This window comes from Kogia breviceps, chromosome 13 (assembly GCF_026419965.1).
Source record: "Kogia breviceps isolate mKogBre1 chromosome 13, mKogBre1 haplotype 1, whole genome shotgun sequence".
NCBI classification, from domain to species: Eukaryota; Metazoa; Chordata; class Mammalia; order Artiodactyla; family Physeteridae; genus Kogia; species Kogia breviceps.
The window spans coordinates 32044574-32069310 of NC_081322.1; the positions used below are offsets into that span (position 1 = coordinate 32044574).

The window sequence follows — 24737 nt, forward strand, 5'->3', positions numbered from 1 at the left end:
GCTCAACGTGGTGATTTATAAACAGCTCAGTCACTCCCCAAAGACCTCCGCTCCTCGTTAGTCATGATGAATACTCTGGCCCGTTCCACTTTGCTGTCTAGATTAAGATGCTCGGAGGCCCCAAAGTGCTCCCCTTGAGCGTTGATTTGGCTTCCCTCACAAACCCACGACCACTGGCAGCGCCAGCGCTAGGGCTACAACGCGCGAGGCCCAGAGTGAGAGGTGGGGACGCAATTCACTTTCCCCGTGGTTTTTTGTTTGTTTGTTTCCCTTCCCGGCAGCAACTTCTGATTCGTTTTGCAGTATCCGTCCGGTACACTCGGGCCTGCGTGGTGGTTCCGCTGCTCCAGCACAGGTCCGCGCCCGGGTCTCTGCTACCCGGCTAAGTAGGCTCCGAAACCCGCGGCAGGCACCTGCTCCCGGCGGCTACGGCACTGACGACGCGACGCGCTCGCGCTGGGAAGGGCTGTGCAGCCAGGGCAGGGTCCCGCAATCTCGCTCTTGAGTTCACGGCTGAAGGCTAAGCACGGAGCTTCGCCAGTGAGCGCCTGGGAGCTGAGGTAGACCAACCCACCAGCTGGCGTCCGCCGAAGTTTAGGATCAGGAAGGTTCCCCTAGTACTGCCCATTTTTCTTCACACGCTCTTCCTCCCTTTCGAAGCAGCTAACGGAAAAGTTGCATCCAAAAGCTCCAGGAGCACGAGGAAGCGCTCACGCAGTCCCCGCGGTTCCGCTTCCTGGAGCCTCCCTTAGTGCCTCCCCCGTACCCGGAGGCCGAACACCCCTTGCCAGGCGCTCCTGTAGCCTGGCACAGGGCGAAGGTCTACCGGCTCAGGGTCCTAGTTTCCTAAACCAAAAACTGTGCGAGCGCCCCAGTGTTTGAATGTGTCAGAGACTTTCAGAGTTTTGTTTTCAGTCCAGACCGCTGCGCTGTCAGAGCAGGCAACTCCGCTCCTGGACAGGAGTCTCTTACAAGCCGAGGCACGGGCTGAGCCTGCCTCTCGTGGGGTCCTCATCCCGCGGGGCTGGAAGACAATTGGGCCTGGAACCTAAAAGGAAGACATCCTATGCTAGCGGCGGGGTGGAGGGGAAGAAGAGGACCTTTACTGGGGCAAAAGTGTCCGCACACCCTGGAGCAAGAAGCTCATGGGCACTGAGATTGTAACTGTGGGGAAAGGAGACTTCAACAGGGGGTCTAGTCTGACTTCTGGCTCTAGATATGAGACGTTGGCGTGTGTGTGTGTGTGTGTGTGTGTGTGTGTGTGTATGCGTCCCAAGGTGAATAAAAATCGGACTCCCCATGGCTTGTTGGGACTCAGCCTTTCTCTTCCTCCTTCTTCGCCCCCCTCTCCCGCCCTATTGGGAGGAGAAGGTGGACTGACACCCCCCCTCCCCTCCGCCACCCAAGTCTTGCAAGTGTCTGTGGTCGATAGATGGCTGGGGTGCCCCCCTCCTCCACCGGGACCGCCCGGCGCGTCTGCTTGGGAGACAGATGGGGGGCGGGCCCATCCGAGGGGCGGAGGAGGCCGGGGTGGGGGAGAAGGGGAGGTGAGAACTCTGAGATTCTGAATTGGGTGGAGAGGGGGGACCGGAGGAGGGCTTAGAGGACTCCGCGCCCGGGGGGGGAGGAGGAGGGGGCAGCTCTGCGCCAATCAGTGGCGCCGGCCTGGGAGGTTGCTAGCGGTATCCACGTAAATCAAAGGGCGCGGAGCCAATGGGAGGGGGCGGAGGGGGCGGGGCCCAGGCGCGTGCCGCTGCGAGCCGGCGCTGCCAAGAGAGCGGGAGAGAGCTGGAGAGAGCAGGGAGAGGGGGGAGCGCGGAGCTAGTCAGAGAGTGAGAGAGAGGAAGGAGGGAGAGGAGGAGAAAGAGAGCGAGGGCGGGCGGGAGGCGGCGGCGGCGGCGGCGGCAGTAATAGCCGGAGCAGCAACAGAAGGCGTCGGAGCTGCCCGCTGGGGAGAGAGGAGAGAGACAGAGAGCGAGCGAGGAGAGGAGCCCGAGGCGAAAAAGTAACTGTCAAATGCGCGGCTCCTTTAACCAGAGCGCTCAGTCCGGCTCCGCGAGTCATGGCGACCGCAGCGTCTAACCACTACAGCCTGCTCACCTCCAGCGCCTCCATCGTGCACGCCGAGCCGCCGGGCGGCATGCAGCAGGGCGCGGGGGGCTACCGCGAGGCGCAGAGCCTGGTGCAGGGCGACTACGGCGCGCTGCAGAGCAACGGGCACCCGCTCAGCCACGCTCACCAGTGGATCACCGCGCTGTCCCACGGCGGCGGCGGGGGCGGGGGCGGCGGCGGCGGGGGCGGGGGCGGCGGCGGGGGCGGCGGCGACGGCTCCCCGTGGCCCACCAGCCCCTTGGGCCAGCCGGACATCAAGCCCTCGGTGGTGGTACAGCAGGGCGGCCGCGGCGACGAGCTACACGGGCCGGGCGCCCTGCAGCAGCAGCAGCAGCAGCAGCAGCAGCAACAGCAGCAACAGCAGCAGCAGCAGCAGCAGCGGCCGCCGCATCTGGTGCACCACGCCGCCAACCACCACCCGGGGCCCGGGGCATGGCGGAGCGCGGCGGCTGCGGCGCACCTCCCGCCCTCCATGGGAGCTTCCAACGGCGGCTTGCTCTACTCGCAGCCCAGCTTCACGGTGAACGGTATGCTGGGCGCCGGCGGGCAGCCGGCCGGGCTGCACCACCACGGCCTGCGGGACGCGCACGACGAGCCGCACCACGGTGATCACCACCCGCACCCGCACTCGCACCCGCACCAGCAGCCGCCGCCCCCGCCGCCCCCACAGGGCCCACCCGGCCACCCCGGCGCGCACCACGACCCGCACTCGGATGAGGACACGCCGACCTCGGACGACCTGGAGCAGTTCGCCAAGCAGTTCAAGCAGCGGCGGATCAAACTGGGATTTACCCAAGCGGACGTGGGGCTGGCGCTGGGCACCCTGTATGGCAACGTGTTCTCGCAGACCACCATCTGCAGGTTTGAGGCCCTGCAGCTGAGCTTCAAGAACATGTGCAAGCTGAAGCCTTTGTTGAACAAGTGGTTGGAGGAGGCGGACTCGTCCTCGGGCAGCCCCACGAGCATAGACAAGATCGCAGCGCAGGGGCGCAAGAGGAAAAAGCGGACCTCCATCGAGGTGAGCGTCAAGGGGGCTCTGGAGAGCCATTTCCTCAAATGCCCCAAGCCCTCGGCCCAGGAGATCACCTCCCTCGCGGACAGCTTACAGCTGGAGAAGGAGGTGGTGAGAGTTTGGTTTTGTAACAGGAGACAGAAAGAGAAAAGGATGACCCCTCCCGGAGGGACTCTGCCGGGCGCCGAGGATGTGTACGGGGGGAGTAGGGACACGCCACCACACCACGGGGTACAGACACCCGTCCAGTGAACTCGAGCGAGGGGGAGGGGCAGAGCGCGGGGCTCCCCTCCCCTTCGGTCCGTGACCCTTTCCCAGCCCCCTTGTTCCCTCTCTAACTTCTGATTGTTCTTTTCTTTTTAATTATTATTTCCCCGTCCCTTAAAAAGAAAAAAAAAATAAGGTAAACAACTAAGGCACTGGACTATCCTTTAAACGGTAGCAGGTGTAATATGTTTTGACCTTTACAGGCTAGTACCCAGGCAATGGAGTGGAGTGTCTCATAGAGAGAGTGAGAAGAGAATGTGTGTGTGTGTGTGTGTGTGTGTGAGAGAGAGAGAGAGAGAGAGAGAGAGAGAGAGAGAGAGATGGCAAGCACTGAGTTAAATACCTGGCAAAGCTAAATAAATTACCAAAAAGACAAAAAAATCTACCAAACCGTGATAAACACAAAACACAGCTCCTGATGCTTGGAGTTGGCACATGCTGCTGTGTTTATTTAATGTGGATCCCCATCAGGAAAGAGGGAAAAATACACACGTTCTTTGATGTAGGCAAAACTTAACCACATAAATTTGCACTGCAAGAAAATTGAAGTTTACATGAACAAATTCACAAACATGTTTTTCTTTCTCCCAGCGTTAATTCTGAAGTTGCCGGGTTTGGTTTGGTTTGGTTTAGTTTGGTTTGGTTTGGTTTAGTTTGGTTTTTAATTCCTCGGAGAGAGTTGAAGCCAGCTTTTGGCCACTCTCCATCTCTAATGTTCTTGTGTTGCCCCTCTCGTTATTCTTACTGTTTGTGAACTTTGATTACCTTCAGATTTCCCCCTCCTTACATTGGTATAACGTTTATTTGCTCCTTTTACCAAAGCAAACCGATTGACTTCATACAAAATAAATAATTCTCTGCTTTCAGGAAATGTGCATGGTCTACCCGCTTTATCCAAGGCAAGAATTCTGTTTGGAATACAAAAATGAAAGTGAAGCATTGGTTTTTGTTACCAGCCACAAAGTAAACTTCATTTTCAGGCAGTGTTTCTGGGGGAGGTTGAGGAGGGAAGAAAAAGAAAAATCGATAGTGAGTGACTGATTGCTTCATTTTATCAGGCGGGCCCATTGTGAAAGAGCTCAGAGGAAATGTGGAGGTTAAATATATTTCCAGAGTTGTCCAACAGAAGGAAAGTGGCACTTCGAAGAGAACAAGGGAAATATATATCTTCAGACACCCCTGTATAGTTCTCTGCCTACGGTTTTAATAACTTAATTATGAGGAATTATTTGTGCTGACAGCAGCAGTTAAACTTTGTTCCTCTAATAGCTTTTGTTTTTTAACATAAAGAAAATAATCTGGGAACTTAATGGTGTATGTGATTCTTAGCACACAAATACCCATATGCATACAGAGAACATCTCCACTCTAGGCTGACTTTGTCTTCACTAGCTCATTTGTTTATCAAATCATATATAAGGTCCCACACCCTCTTCTTCTGTAATTTATTACAGAAAATACCAGTTTGACTTGGACAGTTTTCCCCCCTCTTTTACTAAAGAAGCCAAATGAAGTAGAAAAAAATGTTATTTTCAATCCTTCCTTTTCTCCCTTTGTTAACAGTTTTAAGTGCGTTTTTTGACCTTATCTTGATGGAAAATGGTTAACTCTCATAACAAAAGACTCTACCAGGAAGTGAAGGTGGAAATAAAAACTTGTAACTTTATTGAAAATAAATACCATTAAACTGTGATCAGTTAAAATATTAAATAATAATCAGCACAAAAGGGCGCTAAAAGGGAAAACACTTTTTATTCATCTTAAAAGTTTGGGGCTATTTTTTTCTGGTTAGTTATTAGACACATTTTTATTTTAAGAAATTAAATTCTCACTACCAGAAAATTATTGTTCGGCATCAGATTAGCATTGCAATCAGTAGTTAATGTTTTAGGAACTATGCTTTATATTGTCTTTTCAAACACCTGTGATTGTTTCATTTTCAATGTTTTTGCAAGATAAATGATGGCTTATAATGGGCATATTTATTTGCCTGTATTTCATTTCCCCAATGACTGTCACAAGGAATGGGCACGGAGCTGCTTCGGGGTGCATCCTGCCGCCTGTTCCTAAGGTGTGGGAACTGGCCTTCAGTGAAGCAATCCAGAGCAGGGCATAGAGCCAATGGTAAAGCGAGGAAATGAATTTTCACATTCTTATTACCAAGTGGATAAGGTCAGAAGCTGGAGTTCAGGGGACGTGTCTATAGCTCCTCTAACTCTCATAGGTTTACTAAGATGAAAGTTACCACTGAACCTTACCACTATGTATATATGTTTAATATCTGTCTTTTGAAATGCAGAAATAGTTTAAATGTTTCTTTGTCTATTTTCTTTTTTTTAATGCTACCCAGGGAAATATTTTCATATCATTTTTAAGTGGCCTGCCTCAATGTATATTTATTTCTTTTAAAGCAAAAAGGTTCTGGAAACTGTTTTTCTGTAGCTTTAAATGAGTAGGTGAGCAAAATCTATATGGGATGTAATTTTTTTTTGTTCAGTCTCTTTAAAAATACTTTGTTTTGGTACATTTGGTTGTGCTTGTGGGGAAAATAAAAACGCAGAGATCCTTATATATTTATGTTAAAGTAATATTTTATTATCTACATAAAACAGAAATGCACAATACCTTCATAGTTTGTTCTAATTATTGAAATATCTTTATTTTATTTTAAAAATAGTGCCAAGTTTTAAGGGGGGAAAATCCTAGACCTTATACTGACTGAGTTGAGTTGTGTGTAAAACACTTCCCTTCCTTTATACTTCATAAAGTTTTGGAATAAATTTTATACATATACTGCCAGGTTTCATGTTTATAACTTTCAGGAACTTTTTTTTTTTTTTAAGAGAGAATACTCTTCTGATTCACTTTTCTTTGCAAAAACTATCAGTCCCAAACCTTGCAGTCACTAAGCCTGTAGTATTCCATTGAAATGGTCACTGGGTTTGAACTTCAGTTTGTTTGCCATTTCATGGTCTGACAAGGAGGGGTTTGTCCCCTGAAATATCTGCAGTGCCCCTACATCATCTTTCCAGGTTAGCTTTACCTTATCTGATTGTGCTTTTTTGGAGACCATCCATGGAACTAGGTGGACTTTGATCTTTACCCACATGTCCTCACATAATTTGGGACCTACAGAAGAGCAAGCCTTAGTAAAGAGGATTATTCTTTTTCATAATTAACAAATATCTTTCAGCAAAGAATGATTCTGACAATATGCACTATGTGTGTTTACAAAGTGATTAGAGGTAGGTCCTCTATATTGTTCCTGTTAGGCTTACAGAAGAAGATGGAATTTGCAATGGTTGATACAATAGTGTCTATTTCTCATCAGGCAAGCAAACAGGATCTGAAACAAGAAATGAAAAAAGAAAATAACAAAGGGGAAAGGCTCAAGACCGGGATGCTAATAACAAATTGTTTCAGATAGTCTTAGATGGCACATCACAAGGTTTAAGGTTAGTGAGAAATCCAAGCAGTGTTGCATTAGTTTACAAGTTTGCTGATCTATTTAAAGTCCTCCTTGGAACAGTGGTTTACGTATATATGCCCATTCTGAAAGGTAGTTTCTGGGCTTATTACATCTGATCATCTTTTCTAACTCCTAGTCAATATTACACAGGTCCCAAACAGATTCAGCCAAGTGATCTTATCAATAGTCTGAACAAGAAGTGACAGAAAGAAGAAGTGTTTTGTGACTGCAGTCATTCTGATGGGTAACATGTTTAAGCTGGCTATATATTTGAGTTCGGCGTCAATATCCCTCTCCGTTGTAAGCAGAAAACAAGCAGCATCTGCCCTCTGCAGGGCATTTGAGTGGACCTTGAGAAGGCTTTTTTTGTTCTTAGCCACAGGGGCTACTGACTGGAAACCATCACGTGTTAAACGGACACGCCACGGTTTTGACCCATGCTTGCTGTTCAGACTCTAGAGCTACTTGGGCAGTTTTGATGCCCGTTTGGGGAGTGTATGGCATGCTAAGGTGAAAAACTCCATGGCTGCCACTGGGAGAAATTTGTGGAGCCGTCACCCCTAAAATGTTGAGTAGCCACAACGACAAACCCTTTCGTTTCCCTAAAGACAATAATGCAGAACACGGCCATCCTGAAAGAGCTCCTGTGTTTCCTCAAGATAGGTCACTTTAAAATTTTATGGGGTAAGATGGGGAAGAAATGATCGTGTGGGAGAGTTATGCGAAGGTCAGATGGAGGGAGTGACCATAAATAATATTATGCTTGGCACTTCTAAACACTCTCAGTTCCCATGAAGTTACCTCCCTTATATTTCAGATTCAACAACAAAAGCACTCTTCTCCTTCCCCTCCCGCTCCTGCCAGTGGGAACCACACACTGGTTGGCAAAATTTTCTGGTGAAATGGCTTTAATAAAGGCATTCATCTTTCTATCTTCTTATGTCTTCAAAAGCAACTAATAAAGAGATGCAACAGCAACAATGGGGAAAAATGGCATGTGAGCACATTGGTACCTGCCCTTGTGTGTCTATATGCTGCACTCATTTGCCTTTCATTTGCCTTACTGTGGAAGCAGCTTGGATAGTGCTGGGTTGCAGGGTGAGAGAAATGATCTTTTTATCACTGGTCTCTGTGATTCGTCTTTGTTGATTTTTCAATCAGTTTATAGAACTCTGTTCTAGATTCTATTGAATTCCTAGACAAGTTAAAGAATGAGGTAAAGAACGGAGCTTGTACAGAAAAAGGAAGAAGGATGGTGAAGTGAGGGTCAAAGGTAAAAGTGTTTCTTCGGGTCTGCTTGTGTATTTCAGTGAGGCAAAAGGGACAGTGTTTCTTTAAAATGAAAGAAAAAGATGCATCTTTGAAGTACTATGAATGAATCTTGACGATATGACTAAATGGGATGTACAGCTAAATTTATACAAATGTTTGCCCTGTTCAGGAAAGTTTACTTTTTCAGTGATGCATAGTCTCTTAACAGGGGGCAGATGGTGTTAGGAGAGAACCAGGGCTCCTGGTACAAATTGCCCCTACTTGATTCAGGATGGGAGATAATGCAAAAGTGGCAGGAGCTTTCCACTCAGCTAGCAAATCATGGACTAAACTTGCTCACCTTTGTAGAACTTGGGCCAGAGTTATTTCAATGACCCTTATGTAGATGTGGGTACAGAAGGGCCAGAAAACGGCTTTTTAGTTTTCTTTAAGGCTTTGCTTGGTTGTGGAGATAAAGAAAAATCAGAATATTTTCACATTGTTCTTGTGTTTGGTGGGAAGCTAGGAAATTTGTTTCCTCCTTTTTTTTTTTAAGAAAAAAAGTTAATTAACTTTATCATGTAGTACTTTCCCTTTACCATACCAACAACTCTGCTTGGCTTAGCTATTAGAGGTTTTAGACACAATATCATATCCCATCAAAACAACCCTGGCCTCTCTTATTGTTCCTAGAATTCTGGTTGTTGATAACATTAAGATGTATTTCTTTTTTAAAAAATGTCTGAAATGTTATTTAATACACCAGTAAAAGTGCATCTATATCTTAAAGTTCATTTCTTCCACGTCTTTCTGAGTTTTTATAGCTCTTTGTCTGGGATTTGGAGGCGGGGGATCGGGGGGACTTCCTTACGCGGATCGCGAAGAGCCTGGGCTCTGTGGAGTGGCCTGTGCCTGGCGGCAAACAGCTCTCTGCTCTCAGAACGGGGAGCTGTCATCTAGAAAAAAGAAGAAAATAAATGCCCCACAAAGACTCACTTGTCACTGATTTTAGAAAGACAGGGGAGCACTTGGACCCCATCTGAGCAATATGGAGGGGATTTTGATTGTTATAAATTGTATACGATTAACTCTCGGTGTGCAGAACGACGGCGATAGGAAACCTCGCTGTGGAGTAAATTTGAATCTGCATCCATTTTGATTTGGAGCATATATTTTTCCTCCCACCAGTGTTTCCTCTGGGTTTGTTGTTTACAAAGAAGGAAAGAAGAAAGCCACACCACACACAACTAAATATGGCCAAAGTTTGGCAGCCAGAGTGGGAAAAAGAAAAAGTTTCTTGCGGGTTTGTAACACAAATTAGCCGTTGTAAATCACTGGGCTTTACGGTTCGGGCAAAAAAATCCTTGTGGAAAGTGTTAGGAGTTCTTTCCCTCCTCCTGTTAAGAAATCTCATCCCGTCCGACGATTTTTATGTTCCACAGCACAGGATTCTGGAGAGAATGATTTGACATTAACAACTTTGGGTCGTTTGTCTGCTGCCCTAACAATATTCCTTCCAAGTTGTGACAGCGCCTGGGCCAGGCAGGCTAGTGTACTGCGCGCGGGCGTCGGCCCGGCACCCGGCGCACGGGAGACGCCCCAGCCCCGCTGCGCGCCCCCCACCTCGGGGAGCCCGGCCGCCGAGAGGAAGGCCCGGGCTGCTCGGCCAGCCGGCACGGTGGGGCGTTGGGCGGGGGGAGGGGACCGGAGGAAGAGCCCGGCTCTTCCCTGACTCCAGTCCCGGCCTTCGCTCCGGGACGCTGAACTGCCCCCGAGTGTTGGCCAGAGATGGAGATTCTCTGCGGCTGCCGCGGCTCGGACGCCCCGACCCCTAGGGGGAGGGTGGACAGCCCGGACCTTCTGGGCCGTTCCAGCACTCTCCCTTTCCAGGCAGACCCTGGGAGGCGGAGGGGCGTTGGCGATTGGTGGGTTCGCCCACCCCAGGTTGAGGGTAGAGCTGGTGGTCAAAAGTAGGAGGGCAGATGCCCTGGGTGCGGCCACCGCCCCCGGGGAAGTTGTTCCTAGTCGCGGTGAGTTGGCGGGGCCTCTCTGGGGGCGCGCGTGGCCGGGGCGGAGATGCGATGGGGCACAGAGGCAACTAAGTGAGGAGGGTCCAGGGGCGAGTGACTCTCCTAGCTTTCTGTCTGCGCGGCTTTTCCGCTTGACTCTGCAAAGTTGGGCCCAGGACATGGCTTTGTGCTTGAGAGAGGCAATCGTGGGAGAAGGAGCCCCAAGAGAAGAGGGCAGAGGAGGCGACTGCAGGAAAACTGGGGAGGAAAAAAAGCTGCCTGTGAAGTAGATAATTTGGCCTTGTCCTGCTTGTCTATTTTGGGGGGGAGAGGGGGTGGGGAGATGGGGAGGGTCAAGGAACGGAGGAAGGGAGATGAGAGCTGGTAAGCGAAGTTCTGAGCGTGTTGCCTTCAGCCCACACCCATCAAACTTGTGGCTGCTCCCGACCTCAGCTGCCTGCCTCCAGTGGAGCGGAACCAAGTCTCCCAGCGCTGAAACTGGGAGGAAAACGAACCTCTAAACCCTCGGACACCGATCTCTCCCTGCTGGGCCTAAAGTCTCTCTTACGTCTACACAGGAGGAAAGTTCCCCAGCGAAGGGAACCTGGGAGCCCCTCTGGGCACCCCATCGTCCCAAGTCAGAGCTGAGGACAGTGAGCGGGGAGGGGCCGCGCCGCATCACCCGAGGCCTGGGGTTCTCCTCTGGGCTCTGGGTACCCGAAGCCCAGGCGGATGCCCCCTTTGGTCCCCCAAGGCCCCTGAGAAGGGTCGCTTGGTGGGAGGAAATCACTCAATTCTTAAAACCCTTGTGGACGGGCGCTGGCAATTCTAGCAAGGCCTTCCGCCTCCGGAGGAGGGGAGGCCCAGCGGGGCACTGGGGCTCTTAGGGCCTGGGGTGCGCGGCGGGGCCACTGAGGTGGGAAGCTGGCCGAGGAGGGGTGGGAAGACGGCCAGGGCAGAAGCAGGGATTCCGGCGGGGCGCAGGTCTGGGCTGGCGCCAGGCCCGGCCTCCGCCCCGCGCGCCGGGCCTCCTGCTCTCTCCCGCCGCGCCCGCCCGCGGCCACTCGCCGTGCCCCGGAGCCAGCCCGGGCGGGGACGCACGCAAACAAGGATGCTTCTATTTACTCGCCTCTGCCTGTGGATTTCTAAGACATTCAGCAGGCACAATCATTAAACTAATTTGTATTTGATTGTTTGGGCGGACGGAGGGTAGTTTTATTGCGCTAAGCATTCAAGCAGGCACGCATCGCTGATTACCAGTATACATTAAATAAAGTTGTTTGTACACATTGTCTTACCACATATAGGCAGAGGCTTATTATTCTAATTACTCTAATTAGTGCATTGAAATGTTTTCTACTTGATTTGAGGAGACAGTGATTAGTTCTATTACTTCTTTTAACTCGTATTTTATGGAAAACTGTTGGTGCATGTTCAAATTACTTTATTTGCCCGTGGAATATAACGCTGACCCAAACGCAGTGAACTGCACGGCCCTTGCGGGGCCCTAACTTTGATGTGGGCCTCGGCTTGGAAGAGGCGTCTGTTATTTATTATTTCCCTCCCACCCGCGCGGCCGCGTCTCCCAGAGCTGGGCCCGCCGCCCCCGCCCCATCCTGCGTCCCAGATGCGCGCCCCGCACTGGCCGACGGACCCGCGTCCCTGGCCCGCTGCCCCGCTAGTTCCCCGGTTGCGATTACTTTTAAGAGACGCCCTTAAGCATATTCCCCGTGAATCTGTTTCTTGAGCTTTAATGTTACTATTAATTGATAAGATCAGCTCATCAAACATACTATTTCGGTAGGGAATTGTAATTAAAACCTTAATCCTGTTTGAGACTTTTTTCCTTTAAATTCCTTTTTTCTTATGGAAGGGGTGCAAAGTTCACTATAAAAAGTATTATAACAGGGAGATTAATTCATTATCTAAATAACAATCTTTGCTATTGATCCAACGTACTTTCGCCACCTTTTGTTGGTCGGGGAGGCCCTTAAAAAGGAGAATATGACAAAGCAGAAGATTTGGAGCGAGCCCCGCACACTGCGATCCACTTGGCAAAGCCAGGGGGTCTGCGGCCCTCCCCGCTTAACCACAATCCGAGGAAGCTCCCGAGGTGGGTCTCGGGCGGCTTCGGCGATGCCAGGGGGAAGCGCCGGGTCAGAGCCGCAGGCCTGGGAGCGGGGCCTCCTCGGTGATCCTCTCCCCTGGCAGAAGGAGATCTGCTCAGTTTCTAGGTAAATATTCCACCGGTTCTGCTTTTACTGTTAATATTTAAACTCGGATTATCCCATCTCTAAATGCGCGTTCCTAACCTTTGCCGGTGGCGGGGAAGTAATAAACCCTGGCGGGGCCGGGGCGTTCAGTCTAGCCCGGTCTCTGCCGCCGCCCCCCGCCTCCCGCCACCCCCCGTCGCCCGCCCGGCCCCCCCTCTCCCCCCTCCGGCCCCCGCCCTCCGCCCCCCGCCTCCCTCAGCGAAAGCCGCGCGGGAATGAAATCAGCGCCTCCCGGCAGCTGACGGCTGAGCATCCTGGGCGCTCGCAGGCTGGGGGAGGCCCCCCTTTATCCCGGCCGAGGAGTCCTCCCGGGCTGCAGATGGACCGGGGCAACCCCGCGGCGTCCCGGAGGAGAAAGCGCTCGGCTTCCCGGATGCGGCAGCCCCCAAATGGCGGGTGGGAGGCGGGGAGGTTGGGCGGGGTAGCTGGTGTGATGGTAGGGATCAGAGCCTCTCCAAATCTCTCTCCCCTCCTCGCTCGCCCTCTTTAAAAGAGGTCGTGGCCCCAGTTTGAGAAGAAACCCAAGAATTTCTGAAGCGAAGAGGAGCGTCTGTGCTCCTTGGTCAGCTCAGTGGTCCCAGAGTTTCTTCTTTTCTAAGAGCTTCCCCCCACTCACACCCTCCTTCTTTCCTTCTAACAAAGTCCTCTTCCCGCACTCACAGACTTGTTATGTAACAGTCTCCCAGGCGGGTTTAACGAGAATAAAGGACACCCCAGCCCCACCCCTCTTTCCTTTCCCTTCCCTCCTTCCTCCCCCCTCTCTTCCCCCGGTGCATCTGTTCTCCAGGACTTCTGTCCTCGCACCCAAGACGGCCGCAGGCCTTAGCCGAGTAGAACTTTGGCGCCCCACAGTGGTATCGGCTCAGAATTACTCTGGGTTTTACAGCCTCCTAATCCGTTCAAATGTTTTGTTGAAGATCCAATTCTCCTTCCCTATCCTCCTCCTCTGCCTCCTCACTCTGCGTTCTTTCCCTCAACTACTAACCAAACGCTTGTGAAGGTGACTCTATGCATCTGACTCATACAAAGGTTTCTAAACATCCAGTTGTAGAAACTAAGTAGTTTCTAAACCATTCGGTTCCTAAAACTGCACCTGCAAAGACCATACATGCAACTTTTCTGGTTTGGGAACCAGAAAAGTTCCCAACCACAGTTAAGAGGAAAGCACGCTCCCTCAGTCCTTGGTTCCTGCACATCTGGACTGCGGCGGGCAAGTCTCCAGTCTGTCAGAGAAACCCCAGCTTTTCAGGGCCATCAAGACCAGAATAGCAGGCTAGAAGCAATGGTTAATATCAGGAAAAAGGATGTCCAGTAAATGCGATTTTAACTCAACCTAGGTTTCACCTGTGATTTTTTTTCCTATCTAGTAGGTTTGTTCAGTTTTAGGGTTCAAAAGAGAGTTTCCGGGCTTCCCTGGTGGCGCAGTGGTTGAGAATCCGCCTGCCGATGCAGGGGACACGGGTTCGTGCCCTGGTCCGGGAAGATCCCACATGCCGCGGAGCAACTAAGCCCGTGAGCCATGGCCGCTAGGCCTGCGCGTCCGGAGCCTGTGCTCCGCAACGGGAGAGGCCACAACAGTGAGAGGCCCGCGTACCGCAAAAAAAAAAAAAAAAAAGAGAGAGTTTCCATCTGTAACTTGAATAGAGACCCATCCATGAAAGAACTTTCCAAAATAGGGAAAACATCTCCCCCGCTCCCTCAACACCTACCAGGGGTGTCAATTCAGCATGCAGAACTGAGCTTTGCTTTCTTCAGAGCCCACTGAATTAGTCCCTCTCTCACACTCTATAGGCCATTTTCACCATGGATGGCGATTTTCCCCTCTGCCTTCTCCCAAGTAACATGACAAGGAGTGAGAAGAGAAGAACAAGGAAGGGTCTGGAGGTACTGATGGACTTGGCACTGGGCCTGCAGTCAGAACACCTGCTTTTGTGCACCAGCTCTGCACTTCTCTGTGAACAACCTGAGGGAGTCAGTTGATCTCCGAATCTCAGTTTCTTGCTGTGCAGAATGTGGTTAATACCACTTCTTTCTTTCCAACGGGATTTAAGTAAGGCTCAAATGAAATAATGTCCAGGAATGCATATAAAGTGTGAGTCTAGTGGAGAGGACTCTTGTTGCCAGCGCCACTGGAGGCCTCTGCTGTGACTGTCCAGCAAGAAAGGTTTTTAACTTAAAAAACAATGATGCATTCTTATGTCTACCAGGGTAGGGAAAGAGAAATGCAGGGACGGCCATCTCAGTTGCATTATCCAGGAAAGGCATCACCAATTCTGATTAGCTTTAAATCCGGGCTGTCGCTGCATGAGATTTTTTGTATTTAGGATGTTCAGGCCCTGGCTTGTAGCTAAAACTGTCATGAGGGCCTCCAGCGCCACATCCCAGGACTCCTGCCAACCACTCCATGTCTTTGACATCTTACAACCTCTTGACATTTATTGCATCCTTCTCCGGGAGTCATTTATAGCAGCCCGCCTTAGTCAGGAAGGGAATACTGGGATCATACACTTAAAAACCAATCACACACACACATAAAGTAGCAGCAGCAACAAGAGCACTAACCGCCAGCAGCTCGTCGTGAATAGATACAGGCCTCCCACCTGTGGAAAGCTCCAGCGCTCCAGGGCCACATCCAGTCACTAGGCTTGCAAATAAAGACAGTTTGGATCCAACAGGCGCTCTGCGACACTCTGGAGTCGCCCGGAGAGGCGCTGTGGCGGAAGTCGGTCTCCCACTTCGGGGTACCCTCCGCCGCTCAGGGGCCCCAATCCCACTCAGAGGGTCCTTCCACCACCCTAAAGAGTGGCCCGGCCAGTGCCTCCTTTCGCTGGCCCCGGGAGGACCCCTTGGGGCGCGCAGCCTGGAGGGGCCGCGCCGGAGCTGGGGTCCCACGTGCGGGTCGGGCGCGGGCGAGGCGGAGTCTGAGCTCGAGTCCCGCGGGAGCCCCGAAGGCGCGGGCAGGCCCGGGGCGCCCGATGTGCAGGCGGAGCGAGGCTCGCCCCGGGCCGCTCAGAGCTGCACTCCCTCTTCCTGTGGTAACGTGGGGCGGCCGGGGCTGGGCCAGGGCCAAGTTTTACAAACACTTTGTCTCCCCAGGAGTTCAAGTGGGGAGGCGAGAGGCGATCGGTCGGGGGCCGGAGCCGCCACGCCGAGCGGAGCATTGGGGGCCCCAGCATCCCGCATCCCCGGAACCCGGAGAAGCCGCCCCGCGCAGACGAGGAGGTGGCCCAGCCGGGAAATGACCTGAGGTCCCGCGATCCGCTCCCCGGCGGCCCCAGCCGCGATCCAACGGCTCTCGCCTAGATGGTTTCCTTCTGAACGCCTGGAGGCCCCTGAGGCTTCCCTGGTGCCGCCGCGCCACGATGGGGGCAGAGGGGCTGCGGAGGCTGCCGAAGGCCCCGAGGGCAGCGCGCCTTGTGCGCTGGGAAGGGAAGCGACAGGGCACCCGGACGGCCTCTGGGCGGGAGCCAAGGACTGCACACCAGATGCACTGTCACCTGTTTGCAGGAAAAGCCAAAACACTAGCCCCAGGACCGCAGGACTTCTACCAAGTGCATGGAGTCCTGAACCAATGTGTGGGCACTGCTTCCCGTAACAAGGCGTTGCTAATGCCCGGACGTGAACCCACGCGCGATTCCCAAAGGACACACCCAAGTTCCACTGATTAGGATCCTTAGTTGGAATAATCAAATTTGGAAGGGAAAGGTAATTTAGCACTCTTTTTGTTAAAGAGAGAGAGAGAGTGCTTTGGCAGAAAAAACGAAAGTGGAGTGGGCCCTCTAGGTAGGAGGCGACTGGCCCAAGGTGAGGCGGGGAAGCGGGAAAAGGCAGAGGGTGATCTGGTTTGGTCCCTGGGCCAGAACACTGGAGCCGCCCCCCACCCCCCACCCCCGGCTTGAGAAGGCTGCTAAGGGAGCCTCCTATGGAGTTAATTAGTAGAGGGTCTTGAAGAAGTTTTAATTAGATTCAAAAGGCAATTAAGAGCCATTGTAGAGGAGTGATCCTATGAATATCAGGCTTCAGGAAGGAAGAGAGGGGGTGCAGTGCGGTGGGTAGGTCTGGGAGGACAGAAAGCAAGAAGGTTAGCTGGGGAGCTGCGGGAGGGCCAGGTCTCCACAGTGGTCAGAGAAGTCTGAAAGAGACAGCAGCTGATAGAAAGGTGGAAGAAAATGGTGAGGCCATGATTACATCTGGGGGGAATCAGCTGGCCCAGGATAGGGAAACGGGAAGCAAGGAGAATTGCAGAAACTGTGTTCAGTTTCAGATGTGCTACTCGCACTAGTTTGTCCCTCCTCTCTCTCTCTCTCTCTCTCTCTCTCTCTCTCTCTCTCTCTCTCACACACACACACACACACACACACACACACACACAGTCTCATGAAGCCATCAGGATAGCAGCTTTCTCAGCAACATTTGTCTGTTTATTGAACCTACCTCTAAGGCAGACCCTAGCAAAATCAACTTAATTTCAATTCAAGAAATTTTTATTAAGCACCTACCTACCATACGCGAGGCTCTTTCCTAAATGGTGGTAACTGAGCTGGAGAGAATAGGAAGGAAGAGAAAATGAACATAAATCAGAGGCCACACATTTTTCGTACATAGTAGGCGGGATCCACGGGCTGTTAAACCTTTACAGAAGGACCACAGCCAGGCTTCCTGTAACTTCCCAGAAGGAGGCCTGCTTGAGCCATATCGCTTCTTTTTTTTTTTTTTATGTATCTTTTCATGTATATTTTCATCCAAATCTTTATTTGCTTCCAAGGGAGTTAAAGAAAGGAGTCTATTTTAAAGAAATTTAGACATCCGTTAAATTTCCTTCCTTAACATGTTAAGTCATCTAAAACTAGGAGGGGTTAGATTTGGGGATATTTGTTTACATTTAATACTACTTCCCAATTAAAGGGCAGAAACCCCTTTCTAAAATTTCCTAGCCTTCAAACGATAGGAATGGTATACTGGATTACTTTTTGTTAGGAGGAAAGGCAGGCAATTTGAATAGAGGCCAGTGGAATACAAGTATGTCAGTATTCTCTTGAATATAGTATAAAGGAACTGGGACTGCCTGACTTAAGCGACAGAGCACAAGCTGCCTTCCACATCATATCTTTTCCTCTTTTGTGTGCCACTGATAGTCAACCTACAGTGGTTCTTTTTTTTTTTTTTTTTTTTTTGGCCCCAATCAGGGATCGAACCTGGAGTCACGACCACTGGACCACCAGGGAATTCCCTGGTGGTTCTATTTGCTATTTCCCATTTAAAACCAAGCTAAGCACAGGACCTTGATTTTTTTTTTTTTCTTAGAAGCTTCCTAAGTAGTATTCAGAAAAGAACTTTTCACCTGAAAAATTTGTTAGAAATTAATATTTGGGGGCTCTTGGGAGAAAAATGAGAAGCTATTTTCTGCAATATTTGTCAGAATAAGATGTAGTCCTAATATGTTAAGAGAAAGTTTTCTGGAGTACTTTCAGAAGCACTTTTTTTAAGATGTAGACATACTACACCAAGCCCACCCCACCCCCTGCAATATTTTACAAATATGCCATATAAAAAAACCTCTCAGGTGCAAATAAGTGGACAGGACAGGCTTTTGGCTCCGAGTTGGAAGATATATGTGTACAGTGGAGACTCTCTGCTTGTCATTACCATAATTAATTTGGAAAGAAGAGAAAAGGGTATTGTGAAATGATAGTGCATGGGGGCTGCATTATCAGAATAACCTGTATAGTGAGGCAACATTTTAGAAACCAATTTTAAAAATATTTCTGAGAGAGTTTCAGGTAGCATAGATTTGAATGCTCTCTGAATCAGATGATAACTCTAATGAATACCATTCTCTTTATAATTTTGCAGTATTTCATACAGAAAGATCAAAAGAAAAATATAACAAGTACCTGCACACCTACAACACCATTTAAGAAATAAAACATTGCCAATATGTTATTCACCCCTCAGTTATGGCTCCTTGATGGCCTTTTCCTCTCTTCCCCATCAGAGGTGACTGCTATCCTGCTATCCTGCCATCCATGAATTTTAAAATATTTTTCTACATATTTTTTACACATGCATTTCTATTTTGTCATGTTTTAAAACTTCATATGAATGATATAAAACTTTTGAATAAACCACACTTCACAGAAACAATATTCAATATCTCAAATGCAAAAGGCATCTTGGGAACACTGCTATACTTTTCAGACTTACATAATGCAACATACTGGTTCAAAGGCCTGTATGGCTCTTCCAAATCAGTTATGTTTTCAAAAATTGAAGCTCTGCAGAGCAGAGTAAAAGGCAGAATTAGTAATTACAATGTGTTTTTGCCTTTTTCAATAGGAGCAAAAATCTCTATATTTTACAAATTATCAGCTTGGTTGTGTATATAAGCCAAAGAAAATAGACTGGAATGTATGTGTACTTATAAATAACTGTATGTCCTAATACTTGGCCCTTCAGAAATATGTACTTTCAAATAGAAAGCATTATTTTTCTTTTGGAGTAATTTTATAAGTATTACATGGTTCAGGAAGGATTCTACTATATCAAGACAATTTGGAAATTAAAAGTGTACTAGTTTCTTTCTCCATTATAAATAAAAACAAGAGGAAGGTAGATTGTTTCCAAAGCTCATCACACAGTAGCCCCCATGCGACACCCTTTCCGCAATGAGATTTTGCCACTCCTCCCATCAGGTGGTAGAATTATTCTCCCACCACCATTCCCACCTAAGCTTGGTTGGTCCTTGCTGTTACCAAGAAAACGCGGCCATAGACATGCCTCTACATGGCTTACAAGGTAAGTGTTTTTTTTTTGTTTTTTTTTTTTTGTGATATGCGGGCCTCTCACTGTTGTGGCCTCTCCCGTTGCGAAGCACAGGCTCCGGACGCACAGGCCCAGCGGCCATGGCTCACGGGCCCAGCCGCTCCGCGGCATGTGGGATCTTCCCGGACCGGGGCACGAACCCGTGTCCCCTGCATCGGCAGGCGGATTCTCAACCACCGCGCCACCAGGGAAGCCCCACAAGATAAGTTTTAAAAGACCTTGTCACTTCTATTTTTGCACTCTTGGAACCTCTGAGGGGAGAGGAGAGATGAGATGCTTCAGCCAACAAGCTGCTGAGCGCTAGCCAAATGCAGCCACAAGGGCACTCACACAAGATCAGAACTGCCCAGACCATCCACAGAGTCAAGAGGAATCATAAATCATCATTGTTTTAAGCCAGACATTGTGAGGTGGTTACAACACAGGAATAAAGAACTGAAACAAGGTAATATGAGAATGGGCTGTGCTATATAGCTCAGGCACATTTGCACGGTAAGGTGAAGTCGTAAGAAAATGTCCACAGAGGGAAGTCTTACCAGTTCTGCATCATAGTAAAATCAAATATTTTTTAAGTTCTTGGGGTGCCATTCCTGCCCAACTCACAGTCCTCCAGGGTATGTCTAATATGAACAGAGACTTCACACTAGATGAAATTTTTTCACACAACCAGTCCAAATGACACAACCAGTCCAAGTGACTCCCTAAGCATGTGGGGAGCCCTGAACTCCTCTGATATCAGTATTATTTATATTTGCCATGAGGAGTGTATAATCCAAAAACACATACCAATTTCCAGAACAACAGAAACAGATAGGTATTATGTGTCAGCTGACTCAACGAGAATCCTTAGTTGGAGGAGAATTCAAAGCTAGGAAGAGTAGGGCAAGAAAATGATTTAGCAGTGTTTAATAAAATGAGAAGACGGGATCTGGCAGGAAGAAGTGGGATGGTACTCTGCAGAGGGAATGAATGGAAAAGACAAAGAGAACTTGCCGTTTATAGGACATGGTTGGGAGGAGGAGTTGCTTATTTCTTCAAAATAGTAGGATCTGGCTATTAGGATGATCCCATTTGCAGCTATAACTGAAATTCAATCAAACAGGCTTTTAAACCCTCAAAATCAAAGCAAAACCCCAAAGTAAACAAAAATGGGAGTTTATTGGATCAGACAACATAACCCTTCTGAAATGACTCAATCCCGGGGGACAAAAAGCATCAACAGGACTGAGTCTGGCTCACTTCATCTCCTGGCAGCTGAATGCATTCTGGCGACTGGGACTGCTGGCTTGAAGTTGTAAGTCTGTATTCTGTACAGTGCGGAGCCCTAGCTCGAACAGTTCCACCTGAGGCCCAGAACTAGTCTTATTTCCCAGCTTTTTAAACAGTAAGTGTGTGTGTGTGTGTGTGTGTGTGTGTGTGTGCAGGTGTGTGTAAGGAGGCTTGCAATGCTCTGGTCAGTCCTGAGTTCACATGCCAACTTCTAAAACCAAGGAATCAGCTGCATCCAAACCATATATCCTGAGAGTCTGAGAGTTGAATGTTCCTAAAGAAAATCAGGGTGGTGGTTCAGGCAGGGGTAATATGTGGCTTGAATAGACAAAATAAATGGAATAAAATAAAATAAAGTGTCTACCATAATCAATGTACTTTTAATACAGTAATACTTGTATTTTAATCATCTCTTGGCTATGACTTAAAGTAAGGATACTTGGAGAGCTCTTTTTCTCTTCTAATCTTGACTTAGCAACTTAAAGAAATAGGTTGTATCAATATTTGAGTTACAGAAGAAGGTTATTTGTCTCTTACCCTACTGTTTCGTTATTTCTTACTGTAGAGGTAATAGACCTTTCTAGGAAACTACCCTTAGAATATTAAAAGATTTCATCTAAAAATGTACTTATTTGAAATTCCACAACATTCTTAACGAAAAAATATTATCTGCATAATTACATTAAATGGCTTCTGGAATACATTACCACTAATGATGCTAATAGAGTTAGTCCAGATGCAAACTATAAAAACATCCATTATCTTTTGTCCTTGAAGGAACTTCAAAAATTGCTTTTTTTCTTGTAGGAAGCCTACAAATGTTATACTCTAATTTCTTGTATGTTGTTTTGTAAACTGTTCTACAGAGCCCCAATAACTCACAGAAGTTTCTGAAAATATACCCCATAATTTTGTACGTTTTTTCTGTGGCCCAATTTCATATGTTATTGATTTTATGTCTGTAGTCACCAACATATTTAAATATGATTTTTATTTTCCTTCCTAGCTTGTATTCAGCCTACAGATATTAGCACTATATACAAAAGAAACATTTTCTACTATTTTGTAAGAAATAAACTGTTACCATTATTGGTAATACGCAAAGTTGAAAATGGGTTTCATTGTGCATCAGTGTTATGTTAACTTATAGAATTTACAAAAAATGTCTGTAGTGATAAAGTAACTTGAATATTCTGGGTCTCAAGTTCATAAAAAAGCAAATGTCCTACAAAAATGTTGCTTATTAAAAAATAAAGTAGGGCTTCCCTGGTGGCGCAGTGGTTGGGAGTCCGCCTGCCGATGCAGGGGACACGGGTTTGTGCCCCGGTCCGGGAGGATCCCACGTGCCGCGGAGCGGCTGGGCCCGTGAGCCATGGCCGCTGGGCCTGCGCGTCCGGAGCCTGTGCTCCGCGACGGAGAGGCCGCGGCAGTGAGAGGCCCGCGTACCGCAAAAAAAAAAAATAAAATAAAATAAAAAAAATAAAGTAGATGTTTGTAAGGTAGGCAAGAGCATGGTGATAGAAAAGTATATGTAATGCAAACTTCTGCTAGCCTTGAGTGAGTGTATGATGTCATTATTACATAAACAATATTCTGAATCTAGTTAATAAAATGTTTTTATTTTCTTGTATATAATATGTAGGTCATAAGCTTTTTTGGATTAGGCAGTGTTCTCCATAGAAAGGATATATGTGTATGTATGTATAAACATACATAAAGGAATTGGCTCATGGGATTATGGAGGCTGGGAAGTCCAAAATCTGTAGGGTGGGCTGACAGGCTGGAGACCCAGGAGGACCAGTGTTCCAGTTGAAGCCCAAAGGTAGTCTGCTGTAGGAAGAGGAAGAGCCGTTGTTGCAAATGAAGTCTGAAGGCAGTATGCTGGAGAAATTCTCTCTTGCTTGGGAGAGGCCAAGCTTTTTGTTCTATTCAGACATTCAACTGATTGGGTAAGGCCCACCTACCTTAGGGAGGGCAGTATGCTTTACTCGAAGTCCATCAATTTAAATGTTAATCTCACCCAAACACAAAGAATACCCCCGGAATAATGTTTGACCCAAAATCTGGGCACTCCGTAGTGTCAAGCTGACATGTACAATTAACCATTCCAAATGCACTCCTTGTCAACTTGGCATCCATACATATCTCCTGAAACCATACTTATCTCCAAATAAAGACAATAAGAAGGTTACAATTCCACCTAACATGATACAGTTATTCTGCATACAAGCAAAAATGCACTAACCCTTTCCTTGAGGAGAGGATGCAAAGTCCTTAGATGACATTTACTCTTCTTGATATCCTTAACTTAAATACCACAATGGCGGGCTTCCCTGGTGGCGCAGTGGTTGAGAATCCGCCTGCCAATGCAGGGGACACGGGTTCGTGCCCCGGTCCGGGAAGATACCACATGCCACGGAGCGGCTGGGCCCGTGAGCCATGGCCACTGAGCCTGCGCGTCCGGAGCCTGTGCTCCACAACGGGAGAGGCCACAACAGTGAGAGGCCCGCGTACCACAAAAAAATAAATAAATAAATACTACAATGGAAAGTTAACAATACTTAAATATTATGATATAAAGAGAGTACATCTTATATTACCTGATAAGGAGATAAGAGAAGGAAGAAACAAAGATATTTGCTATACAAACAAACACACACACGAGCATATTCATAGTAAAATAAGGAAGAAATATGACACTTTCTGTAACTGGTCACATGGTCCTGGCTGGTGTTCATGACTACTTCCTTCCACTACCCATTCCGTATTCCCTTTGCCTTTAGCTAGCACCTCTGCTGGTCCTGGTTCTTTACCCGGTGAGGTGACCCAAACCTTCATACCTGACAGTGTACTGTCAAATAGGGAATATTGAGGCACCAGGCCAGGCAGTAAGTGATGAGTAGGGAAGTCTAGTCTGGGGTGGGGAAAATGTCCAAATAAGTGACTGTTTTAATGTGTTTTAATCTTATTTTACTAAAAATGTTGTAAACTTTTCAACAGCTACTTGTTTCCTTCAGTTTTCATAGTGCTTTGGACCTGTTGTCTGAATAACCTCAGTTCTGTTCCAGTCGGCTTATTTTTATGGCAGAAAAACCTCTACCAGTATATGTGTTGGTTTTAACGGGCATGTATCAGAGGATACTGAGGAATAAATTATCCTCTTAGTTTTTTTTTTTTTTTTTTTTGCGGTATGCGGGCCTCTCACTGTTGTGGCCTCTCCCGTTGCGGAGCACAGGCTCCGGACGCGCAGGCTCAGCGGCCATGGCTCACGGGCCCAGCCGCTCCGCCGCATGTGGGATCTTCCCGGACCAGGGCACGAACCCGTGTCCCCTGCATCGGCAGGCGGATTCTCAACCGCTGCGCCACCAGGGAAGCCCTCTTAGTTTGTTTTTTAATCAAGAAGTTTTCTAGTTTTCAGAGGAAATCCTGACTGCTATTACCCATTCATATACTATCCTGTATATGCTTCACATGAAGATAAGTGCTCAGTTTTATGGGAATGTAAATCTCGTGCCTTTCACCAACATTGAATTCATAGTTGGAGTTTCATATTCAATTAAGTAATTAAAACTTGTTGAAATGAAATATCCACTTTAAATTGCCACCATTTAAAATAAAGTATCACACATAATTAAAAAATAGACAAGAAAAAGATGGAAAGATGAGAGTTTGCAAAAGAGATGATAAATCTGAACATAATAAATTAAAATGACTTTCAAAATAGATGGGAAATTAAGAAAAAATAAAACTGCCTTTTAAAATATTGCCTATTTTATAAAACTTGAATCTTAATAGTCTTGCCTTATACTAGAGACAGGCCAAGCTGTGGATAATCTCCAAAATTTTTTTCAACAAATATTTATTGACTACCTACTATGTATCAGGTACTATTCTAAGCCCTGGAGACTTAGCAATGAACAAAGCAGTCTTTGTGCTTATAGAGCTAAAAATGAAAGAGGGGTGGATATAAATCAATCCATAGTTTGTTGAATAGTCATAAGTGCCATAGTCATAATAGTCCTTTTATGAACAAAAATATAGCAGTGTATGGAGGCCAGTGATTGATGGGTGGAAGAGACTATGCTACTTTATTTTGGATGGTCAATAAGGACCACTCTGTGTAGACAATATCTGAGCAGAGATCTAAGGAAAGTGAGAGCTGGCATGGTGAAGATACATGGGGAAGAGCTTTTTTTTTTTTTTTAAACATCTTCATTGGAGTATAATTGCTTTACAATGGTGTGTTAGTTTCT

General features: G+C 47.9%; 1 protein-coding gene across 1 annotated transcript; it reads left to right on the forward strand.

Annotated features, from left to right (window-relative positions):
• Positions 1 to 1852: 1852 nt before the first annotated feature.
• POU3F2 (POU class 3 homeobox 2) lies at positions 1853 to 8805 on the forward strand. The gene has a single exon (XM_067011503.1). It carries the CDS (start codon positions 2063 to 2065, stop codon positions 3374 to 3376), a length of 1314 nt encoding a protein of 437 aa, XP_066867604.1. The 5' UTR covers positions 1853 to 2062; the 3' UTR covers positions 3377 to 8805.
• Positions 8806 to 24737: the final 15932 nt, after the last annotated feature.

Excerpts from the sequence above, each read along its gene's own strand:
- POU3F2 (XM_067011503.1), top strand. The coding sequence starts at position 2,063 with ATGGCGACCGCAGCGTCTAACCACTACAGCCTGCTCACCTCCAGCGCC.